Genomic DNA, 14,647 nt, shown 5'->3' with positions numbered 1-14,647 from the left:
TTTCAGGACCGGTGTTATGTGGTCTTGGTGGCTACTGCCTGTCACCAGTCCAGCTGCCGCATTCTGTATTAGTTGTAGTTTCTGGGTCACCTTCAAAGGTAGCCCCACATAGAGCGCATTGCAGTAGTACAAGCGGGAAATAACTAGAGCATGCACCACTCTGGCGAGACAGTCTGCGGGCAGATAGGGTCTCAGCCTGCGTACCAGATGAAGAAGAAGAGTTTGGATTTGATATCCCGCTTTATCACTACCCGAAGGAGTCTCAAAGTGGCTAAGATTCTCCTTTCCCTTCCTCCCCCACAACAAACACTCTGTGAGGTGAGTGGGGCTGAGAGACTTCAAAGAAGTGTGACTAGCCCAAGGCAGCTGCATGTGGAGGAGCGGAGACATGAACCCGGTTCACCAGATTACGAGTCTACCGCTCTTAACCACTACACCACACTGGCTCTAGATGGAGCTGGTAGACAGCTGCCCTGGACACAGAATTGACCTGCGCCTCCATGGACAGCTGTGAGTCCAAAATGACTCCCAGGCTGCGCACCTGGTCCTTTATCACAGTTGCCCCATTCAGGACCAGGGAGTCACTCACAGCGTGCTCTTAATCCAGTTTTCCAACACCTCCCCAGTGTTAACGCTTAACTATGGAGGCTAAGAAAGTTAGCCCGGGGTCAAGCATTGATGTCTACACCAGGCCAGCATAGAGAGCGCTCTCTGGTGGACAGCTTCTTCAAAACAATGCATTGGTCAGCTTGTGAGCGCAACGCTCCTTCTCTGCTGCACCGCAAGGCTGGCATAACCTTCGTGTTTCGCTTTCCTCTCCCTCCTTGCCACCAGACAAGCTGAACCGGGATTCGGCCCGTGCCATTCAGCGCAGCCTCTTCACCGTCTGCTTGGATGCTCCCGTCCTGAAAGTCTCGGATGCGCTAGCGAGCAGCCGCCTGGCGGCACAGATGCTACATGGCGGAGGCAGCTACTCAAATAGCGGCAATCGCTGGTTCGACAAGACTCTGCAGGTGAGGACGACTTCAGGGTAAAGGGGGGGGCTACTCCTTTTTGAAAGCCTGGAGGAGGCACCGCCGCTGAGGTCAGACTAGAGGTGTTTGGAAAGTGGGGGTCTCTCTCCCCCCCCCGCCACCCCCATGTCTTGGTTCAGGTAGGGAAGGGCTCACAAGGCAGAGCATTTATAGGGCGCCACATAAAAGGGTAGCATTATTTTTGTCGTGCTTTTTTTGGAGAGGGAGGGAAGCAACTAAGGCTCCTTCTGCACTGTACATTAAAAGCAGTATCATCCCGGTCGTGGCTTCCTCCAAAGAATCTTGGAAATGGCACACACAATATTTCTCCAATGAAAATAAAGGTAAAGGGACCCCTGACCATTAGGTCCAGTCGTGGCCGACTCTGGGGTTGTGGCGCTCATCTCGCTTTATTGGCCGAGGGAGCCGGCGTACAGCTTCCGGGTCATGTGGCCAGCATGACTAAGCCGCTTCTGGCGAACCAGAGCAGCGCACGGAAACAGCGTTTACCTTCCCGCCGGAGTGGTACCTATTGATCTACTTGCACTTTGATGTGCTTTCGAACTGCTAGGTTGGCAGGAGCAGGGACCAAACAACGAGAGCTCACCCCATCACGGGGATTCGAACCGCCGACCTTCTGATTGGCAAGTCCTAGGCTCTGTGGTTTAACCCACAGCGCCACCTGCGTCCCACTCTGATGAAAATAGGGACGTCCTATTCCATTATTATTATTATTATTATTATTATTACCCTGCTCATCTGACTGGGTTGCCCTCCTGTGTGCGCTTGGCTCTCTCCTGCAAAATACTCGGCAGTTTGGAGACACCCTAAGCAAAGGCTGTACTTAAATAAATGCAGAAGCAAGCAGGAAATAATTGGATCGTTGCTTTTGTGGTTCTTATGGGGAAATATAGCCAGTCAGATGCATGGCCAGAGCGGTTTGGTATGAGGAAACCCAAACCTTTTTAAAGGTGTACTACACTGTTTCCGCTTGGTGTCACCACACTTATTTATTTAATGCTTTTCTATCCTTCCATTAGGGACGCGGGTGGCGCTGTGGGTTAAACCACAGAGCTTAGGACTTGCCGATCAGAAGGTCGGCGGTTCAAATCCCTGCGACAGGGTGAGCTCCCATTGCTCGGTCCCTGCTCCTGCCCACCTAGCATTTCGAAAGCACGTCAAAGTGCAAGTAGATCAATAGGTACCGCTCCAGCGAGAACGTAAACGGCGTTTCCGTGCACTGCTCTGGTTTCGCCAGAAGCGGCTTAGTCATGCTGGCCACATGACCCGGAAAAACTGTCTGCGGACAAACGTCAGCTCCCTCGGCCAGTAAAGCGAGATGAGCACCGCAACCCCAGAGTCGTTCGCGGCTGGACTGAACTGCCAGGGGTCCTTTACCTTTGCCTATTCTTTATCCCAGGGGTGGGGAAACTTTTTCAGCCCTTGTAGGAAACCTTATCTGGACTGTGTACCAGGGGTGGGCAAGGCCAGGGTCCAAAATAGGCGTTGACAATGTAGGTGATAAAAATTGCCTGTTGTGACTGATTGAGCAAAGGAGAAGAAACCTGGCCTTGCAGTTGTTGTTGGACCCTGACTTTCATCAACCCCAAGCAGCAAGGCCAGTGGTCAGGGATGATGGGAATTGTAGTCCGGAAACATCCCAAGGGGGAAGAGGTTGCTTGCCTCTGTTTCAAGATGGAAGCTCTCGTAAGTCCTTTCTGTCTATCACACCCTCTCTCTCTTTGTCTTTTCTTTCCACATGTTTGCCTTCTCTTGCTCCCCACCCCGTTCTCCCAGTTTATTGTGGGAGAAGATGGCTCCTGTGGGGTGCTTTATGAACAAGCCGTTGCTGAAGGACCACCAATCGCCACCATCATAGACCACGTCCTTGACTACTGGTAATGCCCTCACCAGGAGCGCGGAAGGGATGTGGCGCTCGTCAGATTCAGGCCCAGGAGAAGGCTTTGTGCAATGGCGATGCTGAGGAAGAGACAAGCATATTTCTGTTTTAAAAAATTGTTCTTAGGATGTTAGGTGCTCAAGCTCTCTTAAAAATTACTGTGAGGGAGTTTAGGAGCCTTAATATATAGCAGTCTTTGTCCGTGGAGCTTTCTTGGCAGGGATACTGGAGTGGCTTGCCGGTTCCTGCTCCAGGTGAATCACGTTTGGTCAAAACTCTCCACTATGACCTGTCCATCTTGGGTGCCCTGCTTGGCATAGTTCATAGCTTCTCTGAGTTTTTCAAGCCCCTTTGCCATGGCAAGGCAGTGATCCATGAAGGGGGATCACTGCCTATATAGCAGGAAGACAGGAGTGCCTGGCGTGCTCTGGTCCATGGGGTCACGGAGAGTCGGACACAACTAAACAACAACAAAACAATATATAGCAGGAGTAGGGAGGTGCACTGCTAGAGATGTAAAGGTCTGGAAGTAAAAACAGAAAAACTGGGGGAGATTGTTTAAGGGTCCTCAGAGGGCAGCTCTTGAGTTTCATATGAAAATGAATAAATATTGCATGCCCAGCACTGGTTCCTCTTTTGTCGAAAGCTGCCCTGTGCAAGGGGAGGACTTCCTGTGTTCGTCAACACTGGGAGGCAGACGAAAGATGGGAGTTGGAACTTCCTGTTTTGAGAAAATCTTTTTTAAACTATTTTTTTTTGTCCATTATGCAATGATCTGAGGAACTCACAGTCCTGGCTACATTTGAACATACTTCATATAGACATCAGTTTTGTGTGGATACCAGTCTGGATATTTGGAAGGTTTATAGTACCCTATATGCTGAATTTAAGATGTCATTGACGGTGCTTGTATTCATAATGTGAACTGAACTTCTCCTGGGATGCTGATGGGATCTGAAGTCCCAACAATATCAGGAGTTTGTCTCCCTTGCCGTAGGGAGACAAACAAACGTGGGTCTTTAACCCATTGCTTTCTTTTTAATGCATTTTTTCCTCTCTCTCTCTCTCTCCCTGCTCCCCAAATGCCAGCAAAGATCCTGTCCCAGTCCGTGCCCCACTGATACCTCTGCAGTTGCCCAAAAAGCTCTACTTCTGTTTCACTCCAGAAATCAAACGCGACATCGAACACGCCAAACAGAACCTGGACATGTGAGTGTGTGTGTGTGTTTGAGAGTGGTGTCACAATCAGAGTGGGATTTGGGCAGGAGGAGGAGAACCACAGCCAAATTGGAGACAATGGTGTGGTCTCGTTCTTGAGCGTTTCCCAGTGTGAAAACCAGGTCCGTCTTGCTCCTTGCGCTGGGTTTTCATTCAGAGCTCCCTGCCACAGCCCAGGGAAGAAGATCACAGTGATTCTTGTTTCTCCGAGTCGCAGAGACCTGGCTGTCGCAAGGGGAGCAGAGTGTTCTTTTGTACCAAACAGATGTTTTTTAGGGACAGTTGAGATGAGGTTAAGCCGGAGCGAGGGAGGCTGGCGCTGTACAATGTGTCCCTCTGTTTCCTGTCCGCCACCTCCATTTGCATATGAAAGGCAGCACATGGGAAGCTGCAACTTACCAGAGATGAGCAACAGAGGCCTCTTGGGAACACAGGAAGCAGCCCTCTTCCACGAGAACAGAAGAATCCACGGCTGGATTAGGCCAAAAGCCTATCTAGTCTGCCATCCTGTTTTGAAAGACACCAAACAAATGCCCGTGGGAAGCTCACAGGCAGGAGCTGAGCGCAACAGTGCTCTCGCCAGTATTCAGAAGGTGGTTTATCATAGCCTAAGACCTCCGGGTATAGGGCAGTATATAAATTAAATAAATAAAATCAAAAAAATAAAATCATGGCTATAATAATAATTTACTATTTAACATCTGGCTGAGTTTCCCCAGCCACTCTGGGCGGCTTCCAATCGAGTGTTACAAACAATACAGCATTAAATATGAAATACTTCCCTAAACAGGGCTGCCTTCAGATGTCTTTTAAAGATAAGATAGCTGCTTATTTCCTTCACATCTGAAGGGAGGGCGTTCCACAGGGCGGGCGCCACTACCGAGAAGGCCCTCTGTCTGGTTCCCTGTAACCTCACTTCTCGCAATGAGGGAGATAGCCTTACCCTCCATGAATTTGTCTGATCCTCTTTCCAAGCCGTCCAACTTGGCTATCGCTGCCTTTTGTGGGAGCAACTACCATTGTTGAACCATGTGCTGTGTGGAAAAACTATTTCCCCCCCCCCCCCCTGAATCATCCTACATTCAGCTCCCTCGGATGATTCTGAATTCTAATGTTATGAGAAAGGGGCAAAAAACACCTTCCTATTGACATCTCCCTTCCCTCCCCACCCCGCTTACTTGCCTCCCCCCCCCCAAAAATTCGCACATACCCTTTGATCATTTTGGGTCATTCCCATGTCCGATTGTTGTCCATCTAGTCTCCCAGCATTGTGTTGTCTGGATAGCAGTGGCTCTCAGGGTCCTGGGCTGCTATAGGCAAAACCTGGTCCCAAAGGGTTCAGAGCTTTGAAGTTTAGTACCAGAAACCCTAGGGACACGGGTGGCGCTGTGGGTTAAACCACAGAGCCTAGGACTTGCCGATCAGAAGGTCAGCGGTTTGAATCCCTGCGATGGGGTGAGCTCCCATTGCTCGGTCCCTGCTCCTGCCAACCTAGCAGTTCGAAAGCATGTCAAAGTGCAAGTAGATAAATAGGTACCACTCCGGTGGGAAGGTAAACGGTGTTTCCGTGCGCTGCTCTGGTTCGACAGAAGCGGCTTAGTTATGCTGGCCACATGACCTGGAAGCTGTATACCGGCTCCCTCGGCCAGTAAAGCGAGATGAGCGCCGTAACCCCAGAATCGGCCACGACTGGACCTAATGGTCAGGGGCCCCTTTACCTTTACCAGAAACCCTGTCAGCTCTGGGCACAGAAACAGCACGACTGACGCAGAATTCTAGCAGCGGAATTTTGCACTGGGTGAAGATTCTACCATGCTGCACTGTGGCATTTAAGCTGGCCTTGGAAGATGGTAGGATAAGGTACATAGTTTCTGGCATAGCAAGGGGGGGTGTGGTCAGGCAGGCAGGCTGTAAGCTGCAGCTGAGGGTTGTTGTCTAATCAGTCTGCCTCCCTTTTCTCTTTTATCACAGTCTCATCACCGACCTCGACATCAGCTGTTTCACTTACTGCGGGTTTGGCAAGGAGCTTCTCAAACGCCTTAGGCTGAGCCCAGACTCTGTCCTGCAGGTGGCACTGCAGCTAGCCTATTACAGGTGAGGTGACTGCCTTGACAGGTAAAGGTAAAGGGACCCCTGACCATTAGGTCCAGTCATGGCCAACTCGAGGGTTGCGGCGCTCATCTCGCTTTATTGGCCGAGGGAGCCGGAGTACAGCTTCCGGGTCATGTGGCCGGCATGACTAAACCACTTCTGGCGAACCAGAGCAGTGCACCTTCCTGCCGGAGCAGTACCTATTGATCTACTTGCACTTTGAGGTGCTTTAGAACTGCTAAGTTGGCAGGAGCAGGGCAGGAGCAACAGGAGCTCACCTGTCACAGGGATTCGAACCGCCGACCTTCTGATCGGCAAGTCCTAGGCTTTGTGGTTTAACCCACAGCGCCACCCATGTCCCTTGACAGGTAGAATTATAGAATTGTAGAGCTGGAAGGGGACCCTTGAGGTTCATCTAGTCCCTACTAGCTGTCTCAAACAGGGATCGATCCTGCAATCTTGGCATGATCAGCACCATGCTCAGACCGACTTGAGCTATCCAGGAGTGAAGCCGGCTTTAGGGAATGTTAAATGGAAGGCGCTGTCCTGTTTTTTTCCAGGAATAGGTGCAAGTTGGCATCAGACCAGTTAAGGCTAAACGAAAGAACGTGCTTTTGTGTACCGTATTTTTCGCTCCATAAGGCACACCTAGTTTTTAGAGGGGGAAATCAAGAAAAAAATATGAAGCCTGTCCGCTTCTCCCAGAGCATCTCGGGGCTGCCTGGGAAGCCCGGGAAGCCCGGGTCCCCCCTGCCCTCACCCCCAAAGAGCAAAGAAGCCAAGACAGCGAGCAGGATCCATCCCGCTCGCTCTCTTGGCCTCTGCCATAGCCACGCGCAGCCTCTCCGGCCGGGAAAGGCTGTACGCAGCTAATGAAGCCGAGACCCCGCTCGCTTCCTTAGCCGCCAGAGAGGTTGCGCGCGGCTATGGCAGAGGCCAAGAGAGCGAGCGGGATGGATCCTGCTCGCTGTCTCGGCTTCCTTAGCCGCGCACAGCCTCTCCCTGCAGAAGCCCCACCTCCCACAGAATCCCCACCCCCTGCAAAAGCCCACACCCTTTAAGGAGCGTGTGGCTCCTGCGGGCTTTTCTACGAGGAGGAAAAAGGGACTGACTGGCTTCGTCAGTCCCTTCTCCCTCCTGGAGAAAAGTCTGCAAGAGCTCGCGTGTGGCTCTTGGGGGCTTTTCCTGCCTACCTCCCCCCTGCATTCGCTCAATAAGACGCACACACATTTCCCCTTAATTTTCAGGAGGGAAAAAGTGTGTCTTATGGAGCGAAAAATACGGTATGTGGAATTGCTCATCTGAGGAAGGGCAGGCTGTGTGCATTGCGCAGAAGGGCTGTCTGTTTGTGTCTTTGTGCCTGACTGCTGTGCCTTCCTTAGGGCACATGGGGAGCTGTGCGCAACCGCCGAGTCGGCCTCTCTCCGTCGCTTCCACCGCGGCCGGACGGAGACCATTCGCTCCACTACCTCTGCCGCGCTGGCCTTTGTCCGAGCTATGGCTGACAACGACTGTCAGGTATCCAGCCCCTGCTTCCTAAGGAGGCTTGAAAGGACAAGAGTCGACCGCACTAACTTTGGATATGATGAATTGCAGCTAGAGTGTTGAACCAGGACCTGGGAGACTAGGCCACACTCAAACCATTCATTTCAAGCCCTATTATATAACGCATCATCAATGGTCATGGCTTCCGGCCCTCTCAGAGAGAGAACCACAGAGCTATAATTCCCAGAGTTCCCTGCAAAGAGGGATGGGTTATCAGGCGATCCCACTGCCTTGAATTTGGGGAGTTGGCTTAGAAAGAGAGCATTCTCTGCGGCAGACCCCAAGTTGTGGAATCCCCACCCCCAGAGGTGCATCTGACACCTTCGTTATGTAGTAGTAATAATAATAAAAATAAAAAAATATCATGTGTACCTTCCACTTTAGGCAGCCTCACAACAAAATATAGAAACACAGTAAAAACCATACACAGTTTTGCAAAAGACGCCCCTCTTCACCCCTGACCTTCGACATCCAAGATACCTCTATATTTAGGTCCCAGTCTATTCTCTTGACTACAATTTATTTTGTGAATTGTGTTGTTGTTTTTATTGTTGTAAGCCACCCTGCGACTTCATGGTGAAGGGCGGATAATAAATCTAAAGCATTGGATGGTATATTCAACTAAATTTTATACAGAGTAAAAAGGTAAAGGGACCCCTGACCATTAGGTCCAGTCGTGACCGACTCTGGGGTTGCGGCGTTCATCTCACTTTATTGGCTGAGGGAGCCGGCGTACCGCTTCCGGGTCATGTGGCCAGCATGACTAAGCCGCTTCAGGCGAACCAGAGCAGCACACGGAAACGCCGTTTACCTTCCCGCCGGAGTGGTACCTATTTATCTACTTGCACTTTGATGTGCTTTCGAACTGCTAGGTTGGCAGGAGCTGGGACCGAGCAACGGGAGCTCACCCGTCACGGGGATTCAAACCACTGACCTTCTGATCGGAAAGTCCTAGGCTCTGTGGTTTAACCCACAACGCCACCTGCATCCCTTTTATACAGAGCAGACGTATTCAAATGAATAGACCTAACTTAGTTATATTCATTAATTTCAGGGTTGGTCTGTTCTGAGTATAACCTAGTAATAAATACAGTGGTAATTCGGGTTACAGATGCTTCAGATTACAGACTCCGCTAACCCAGAAATATTACCTCAGGTTAAGAACTTCGCTTCAGGATGAGAACAGAAATAGCGGCGCGGCGGCAGCGGGAAGCCCCATTAGCTAAAGTGGTACCTCAGGTTAAGAACAGTTTCAGGTTAAGAACGGACCTCCAGAACGAATTAAGTTCTTAACCTGAGGTACCACTGTAATGATAATGTCAATAGGCAAATACCACCTATTATTATTATTATTATTATTATTATTATTATTATTATTATTATTTGTGTGAGAGAGACTTGGAACTTCCTGCCCTCCATCTGTGATCCATTTCCTCCTCTTCTGCACACTAGGCTCCGGAAAGATTGTCTTTGCTGAAGAAAGCAGTCGAGGTTCACAGCAGCCTCACAGAGCAGGTAACAAAACCCCCTGTACAGGAGTGGCTTGGTTGCATAAAGGATAGACACAGGAAGCACTTCATGCCTACTTTTACAGCTCGCTTTGAATGACTAATTTCCCCTCTCTACTTTTTTCCTGACCCTTTCCTTCTCTTTGTGTGACTTGTATTTTTATTTAGCTTGCAAGCCCGTTGCCACGCATGCTCTCTCTTTCTCTCTCTAATTGATGTGAGCAGCAGTTGGATACACAAATCGTATGAAAAGTGAGATTTTTAAAAATGTAACCAACAAACAAGGGACTCTGTGAGGAGTTCTGTAGGACTTGTGTCTTCCTGTTGGTAACGAATGGGAAGCTCATTGTTGGGAATTCTGCTACAAGTCAAAATGGCAGCAGGATTCTTTCTTTAAAAACACATAAAGTGTGTTTCTTGTTGGGAACTAATCTGGTGCTGAGTGAAAGAAGGCCTGATTTTGTGTGTATTAAAAAAGAAAAGAAAACGCTGTTACGTGTAGGCCTGAGCCCTGAGGAACTGCAGGTGACAATTAGGGCGTAAATAGGTGAAACAGTCAATCTTTGACTAGATCCCTTCTTACAGTATTTGAAAAGAACAAAAAGGTTTGGTGGGTGGGAGCAAAGGGGAAAGGAATTTAGACCAGCTCCACAGTGCTACAGGAAGTGCGTTTAAATTATTTTGCCTGTGCTGTTTTTGTGGTTTGATTTCTTCTCCGCACCCTTTCCCAAAGATTGTAGGTTGTGAATCTCCAACTGTGACATCTTAGATATATTTAAAGCTCCTCTTGACACCCTGTGATGACATGGTGGTGGTTACAGGAGAAGCTGTTTTTAGGTGGGTGGAACAAACAGCACAATAGCAGCCCGTAGTGACAGAGCACAAGTATTGCAACACCAAGGAAAGTGCGGAGGAAAACCATGGTTTGCCTTGTCCTGAGTCTAGGCTCCTTTTTTAAGAAAACAAGAGCCCACAGGTATCAAGCTATAGAAATATAACTGTACACCATTGTTGGATAAGCAAGCCCAGCCTTTCTTCTCTAGCTGTGTCCGGAACGCGTGCAAGCTTTGGGGGTGCCTTGGAACAGCAGCGTCACGAAGTCTGCTTCCCATAGAGCAGTGAGAAACCCTCTGTCCTCTGATTCTCTTGCAGGCTCTGGCTGGGCAAGGCATCGACCGCCATTTGCTGGGAATGAAGCTGGAGGCCATTGCCGATGGCTTCCGGGTGCCGGAGCTTTTCATGGACACTTCCTACGCTGTGGCGTCTCACTGGAAACTCTCCACGGGACAGGTAGAGCCTGCTAGGCCTCCACATTCCTGTGTAGCTCAAGCTCAGAGTCCTTTACGTCTTCTGTTCATCCTCTCTGAGTCCCTAATTATATGTCCCAATGACATTTATTTATAAAAATACTTATGTATAGCAATTTCCTTTTTTAAAAAAAATAAGTGGTATATATTCACCATTGGTCAACAGTCCAGTGGTTCCCATCATCCCTGACCACTGGTCCTGCTAGCTAGGGATGATGGGAGTTGTAGTCCAAAAACAGCTGGAGGCCCAAGTTTGGGAAACACTGGTCTACACTGACTGGCAGTGGCCCTCCAAGGTTTCAAAGTGGCCTCTGTCCCAACCCTACCCAGAGAGGCTAAGGATTCAACCTGGGACCTTTTGCATGAAAAATATGTGTCGTACCACGGAGCCGTGGCCCTTGTGTGGTGACTTTTAAAGCGTCTCCTCACACGTGAACCTCCTTGGTTGCCAAGGCCTTCTGGAGAAATTCTGCTCTGGGTTTCATTCTTAGAATCTGTGGGTGTGCGGAGCGGGGCCTCGTCAGTGATGGCACCATGATTGTGGGATGCTCTTCCCAGGAGGCCTGACAAGCAACATCCCTTAAAAAACACCCCACCCCAATTCTTATTACAATTTAGTCATACCTTTTCGTTATGGAGCTCGAGATTCTCTTTCCTTCCTCCTCTTACTCTAACCAATATTGTGAAGAAGGTCCAGTTGAGAGAAAGTGGTCAAACATCACCTAGTTAGCTTCATTCATGGCTGAGTGAGAATTTGAATCTGGTGCTCCTCCGACACAAGACTTTTCCTGCCCCAAGTGGAAAAAACATGCTTGTTCCACCAGACAGACTTATGAATCAGTGTGTTGCTTCTGAGGCTGGTGCTTACTGGTGAAGACCTTTTTTTGTTTTACTTCCTTTGTGGTTTGTGGAATATTGTTGTTTATGTCATTCCTCGGTTCAGTATACCTGAAGGAACCTCTCCACCCCCATCGTTCTGCCCAGACACTGAGGTCCAGCACCGAGGGCCTCCTGGCGGTTCCCTCACTGAGAGAAGCCAAGTTACAGGGAACCAGGCAGAGGGCCTTCTCGGTAGGGGCACCCGCCCTGTGGAACACCCTCCCACCAGATGTCAAAGAGATAAACAATTACCAGACTTTTAGAAGACATCTGAAGGCAGCCCTGTTTAGGGAAACTTTTAATGTTGAATAGGTTATTGTATTTTATTGTTCTGTTGGAAGCCGCCCAGAGTGGCTGGGGAAACCCAGCCAGATGGGCGGGGTATAAATAATAAATTATTATTATTACTGTTATTACTATTATTATTATCTTAATGTGGAAAAAACAGCCAATACTTTAAAGAGAAAGAATTAACAAGGGATGGTGACGATCTGCTGATCACATTTTATTTTTTCTCCCTCAGGTAGCTGCCCGCACGGATTGTGTGATGTGCTATGGGCCACTGGTCCCCGACGGCTACGCTGTCTGCTACAACCCTCTGCCTACCCATGTTAACTTTGCTGTTACTGCCTTCAATTGTTGCCAGGAGACCAATGCTGAGCATCTGGCTGGTAGCATCCAGAAGGCCCTGGATGATGTGGGAGCTTTGCTGGGGAACTGGGGAGTTGGGAGCGAGCAAAGGCAACCTTGAGAAGACACTCCGTACCTCGACGCTTCCTCACCTTGGACCCGAGAGAAGATCCTCTCAGCCTCAGGCCAACGCTTACCACCCATAATTCCAAACACCTCAGGCCAAAAAATCTGTGCTCTACCACCCCTTTGTGCCAAAGCTTGTTATCCTCTAGCCTTTCCTTATCCAGAATTCCCTTTGTATCACTCCAGGGGGGGGGGAAAACAGCTTTCTTTTTTTCTACACAGTCTTAATTCGAAGCCAAATCTAATTTATTTCCATGTGGAATAATGAAATAAATGGTTCTTTCAGGAAAATGCTTGTCTTTCATGTTTGGGGAGGAATGAAAAAGAACATGGCGGACACACATGCATGGTGCGGTTCAGTGGAGTTGAAGAAACAGATCTGTAGGCTCACAGGGCAAGTCCCTCCTCTCTGGGCCCATTTTCCTATCTCTGTATACCGGGATCCATTTCTCAAGGGAAAAGTGTCTCCTCAAAGGATGCTTATTGCCACGCAAGTCATCTGAACACATTTTGTATCTCCGTCTTCTCGAAATCTAACGGAGCATGTTGTGGTTTCTCCAGCTGCCGTGCTGACAGTAATTCTTCACAGCTTCTTAACGGGCAGTTTTCTTCAAGCAGGTTCTTGTGCCACCTCTCTCTTTAGCAAGTGTTAACCAGCAAGTTTCACAAAGGTGGTGCAACTCTTGAGCAACCCCCAATTCCTCTCCTCAGAGCTCAAATTTCTAGAGTGGTTTAATACACAAGTCTCTCTTTATAGTGAATTCTGGGAATTGTATCTGCGGGAGGGCAATAGGGGGTCTCCTAATCATTTTCAGCACCCTTCGCAAACCCAAGGATGTTTAATGTGCTATGACTCTTTTAAAAAGGGATAGTGGAGATGTGGCCTATGTGTCATAAGTGGATTACAGTGGTACCTCAGGTTACAGACGCTTCGGGTTACAAACTCCGCTAACCAGGAAGTGGTTGCTCCAGGTTAAGAACTCCCAGGATAAGAATGAAAATCGCACACCAGTGGGAGGCGGCCCCATTAGCGAAAGCATGCCTCAGGTTAAGAACAGTTTCAGCTTAAGAATGGACCTCTGCAACGAATTAAGTACTTAACCCGAGGTACCACTCTATAGGATTACAGGGACGCGGGTGGTGCTGTGGTCTAAATCACTGAGCCTCTTGGGCTTGCCGATCAGGTCGGCGGTTCGAATCCCTGTGACAGGGTGAGCTCCCGTTGCTCTGTCCTAGCTCCTGCCAACCTAGCAGTTCGAAAGCACGCCAGTGGCAGGAAGGTGAATGGCATTTCCGTGCACTCTGGTTTCCATCATGGTGTCTCGTTGCACCAGAAGCAGTCTAGTCATGCTGCCACATGACCCAGAATGCTGTCTGTGGACTAACGCCGGTTCCCTCGGCCTGAAAGTGAGATGAGTGCCACAGCACAAGTCACCTTTGACTGGAATTAACCATCCAAGGGTCCTTTACCTTTTTCTTTCTTTACCTTATAGGATTATACTTTTTTATTTCTTTACCTTATAGGATTATACTTTAATCTTGATTAGGAATGGGGACAAACATGCCCCAAGTATTCTGTTTGTAGCCGTTTTGCTGTCTTACTGCAACTTCACGCATCACAGCAAAAGGCAGATTTCTGTCTCCCCAAAGCAAGTCAAAAATACCTATTATAAACTTTTTTTTTGCATGTTTCAATAGCTTCCCCCCACCTTTATTTTTAATTGTTCTTAACACAATGTAAGGCATGGCGCATATTCTGTGGTGAGGATGCACTCATCCACGGATGAACATGCATGGGTAAAAACAGATCAGTGTACAGTGATCAAGTTTTATTTATTTATTTGTTTATTTCCTGCCTTTTCACCTGATGGGACATAAGTGTGGAGCAGCCCACAGTCGTCCTTCAAATGCTACAAGCCATGCATAGTCGGCCTGCAATAAAAATGCAAAAATCCGCCATTGTTGTAACATATGAAGCACTGCAATGAAAGAATTTCAAGTGGATTGGTGACATCTTCCTTCAAAATTATAGGGCTTTGTATGCCAGCTTCAATGTTTCCTTCATTTGGTTTTTATTTTCAGTATAAACAGGACTGTTTTCGTACCCAATCGCGCGCTCTCTCTCTCTCTCTCTCTCTCTCTCTCTCTCTCACACACACACACACACACCACTTTTAATTCTTCTCTAAGAGGTGGAGGAAAAAGGAAAACCGGGACATTCTGGGATCAAATTAGAAACCAAGATGGCTTCTGTAATTCCAGGACTGTCCCTGGAAAACCGGGAGACTTTTGAGGATATGCAATCCACAAGGGAGCGATGCGGGTGGCGCTGTGGGTTAAACCACAGAGCCTAGGACTTGCCGATCAGAAGGTCAGTGGTTCGAATCCCCGTGACGGGGTGAGCTCCCGTTGCTCGATCCCTGCTCCTGC

General features: G+C 48.8%; 1 protein-coding gene across 1 annotated transcript in view; it reads left to right on the top strand.

Annotated features, from left to right (window-relative positions):
• Positions 1 to 12,508, top strand: part of LOC310701388 (carnitine O-acetyltransferase-like) — a 36,529-nt gene extending 24,021 nt beyond the window's left edge. Inside the window, exons 7-14 of the mRNA XM_083492173.1 lie at positions 835 to 1,013; positions 2,811 to 2,911; positions 4,003 to 4,122; positions 6,103 to 6,225; positions 7,605 to 7,740; positions 9,220 to 9,282; positions 10,428 to 10,565; positions 11,985 to 12,508. Of these exons, the coding sequence (XP_083348299.1) occupies positions 835 to 1,013; positions 2,811 to 2,911; positions 4,003 to 4,122; positions 6,103 to 6,225; positions 7,605 to 7,740; positions 9,220 to 9,282; positions 10,428 to 10,565; positions 11,985 to 12,212 (1,088 nt within the window). The 3' untranslated portion in view covers positions 12,213 to 12,508. The remainder of the gene's footprint in view (positions 1 to 834; positions 1,014 to 2,810; positions 2,912 to 4,002; positions 4,123 to 6,102; positions 6,226 to 7,604; positions 7,741 to 9,219; positions 9,283 to 10,427; positions 10,566 to 11,984) is intronic.
• The last annotated feature ends 2,139 nt before the right edge of the window (positions 12,509 to 14,647 follow it).

Source organism: Podarcis liolepis (assembly GCF_965112155.1).
Source record: "Podarcis liolepis genome assembly, chromosome: 2".
NCBI classification, from domain to species: domain Eukaryota; kingdom Metazoa; phylum Chordata; class Lepidosauria; order Squamata; family Lacertidae; genus Podarcis; species Podarcis liolepis.
Note: the sequence above shows the minus strand (reverse complement) of the source record. Positions and strands in the feature narration are given on the sequence as shown.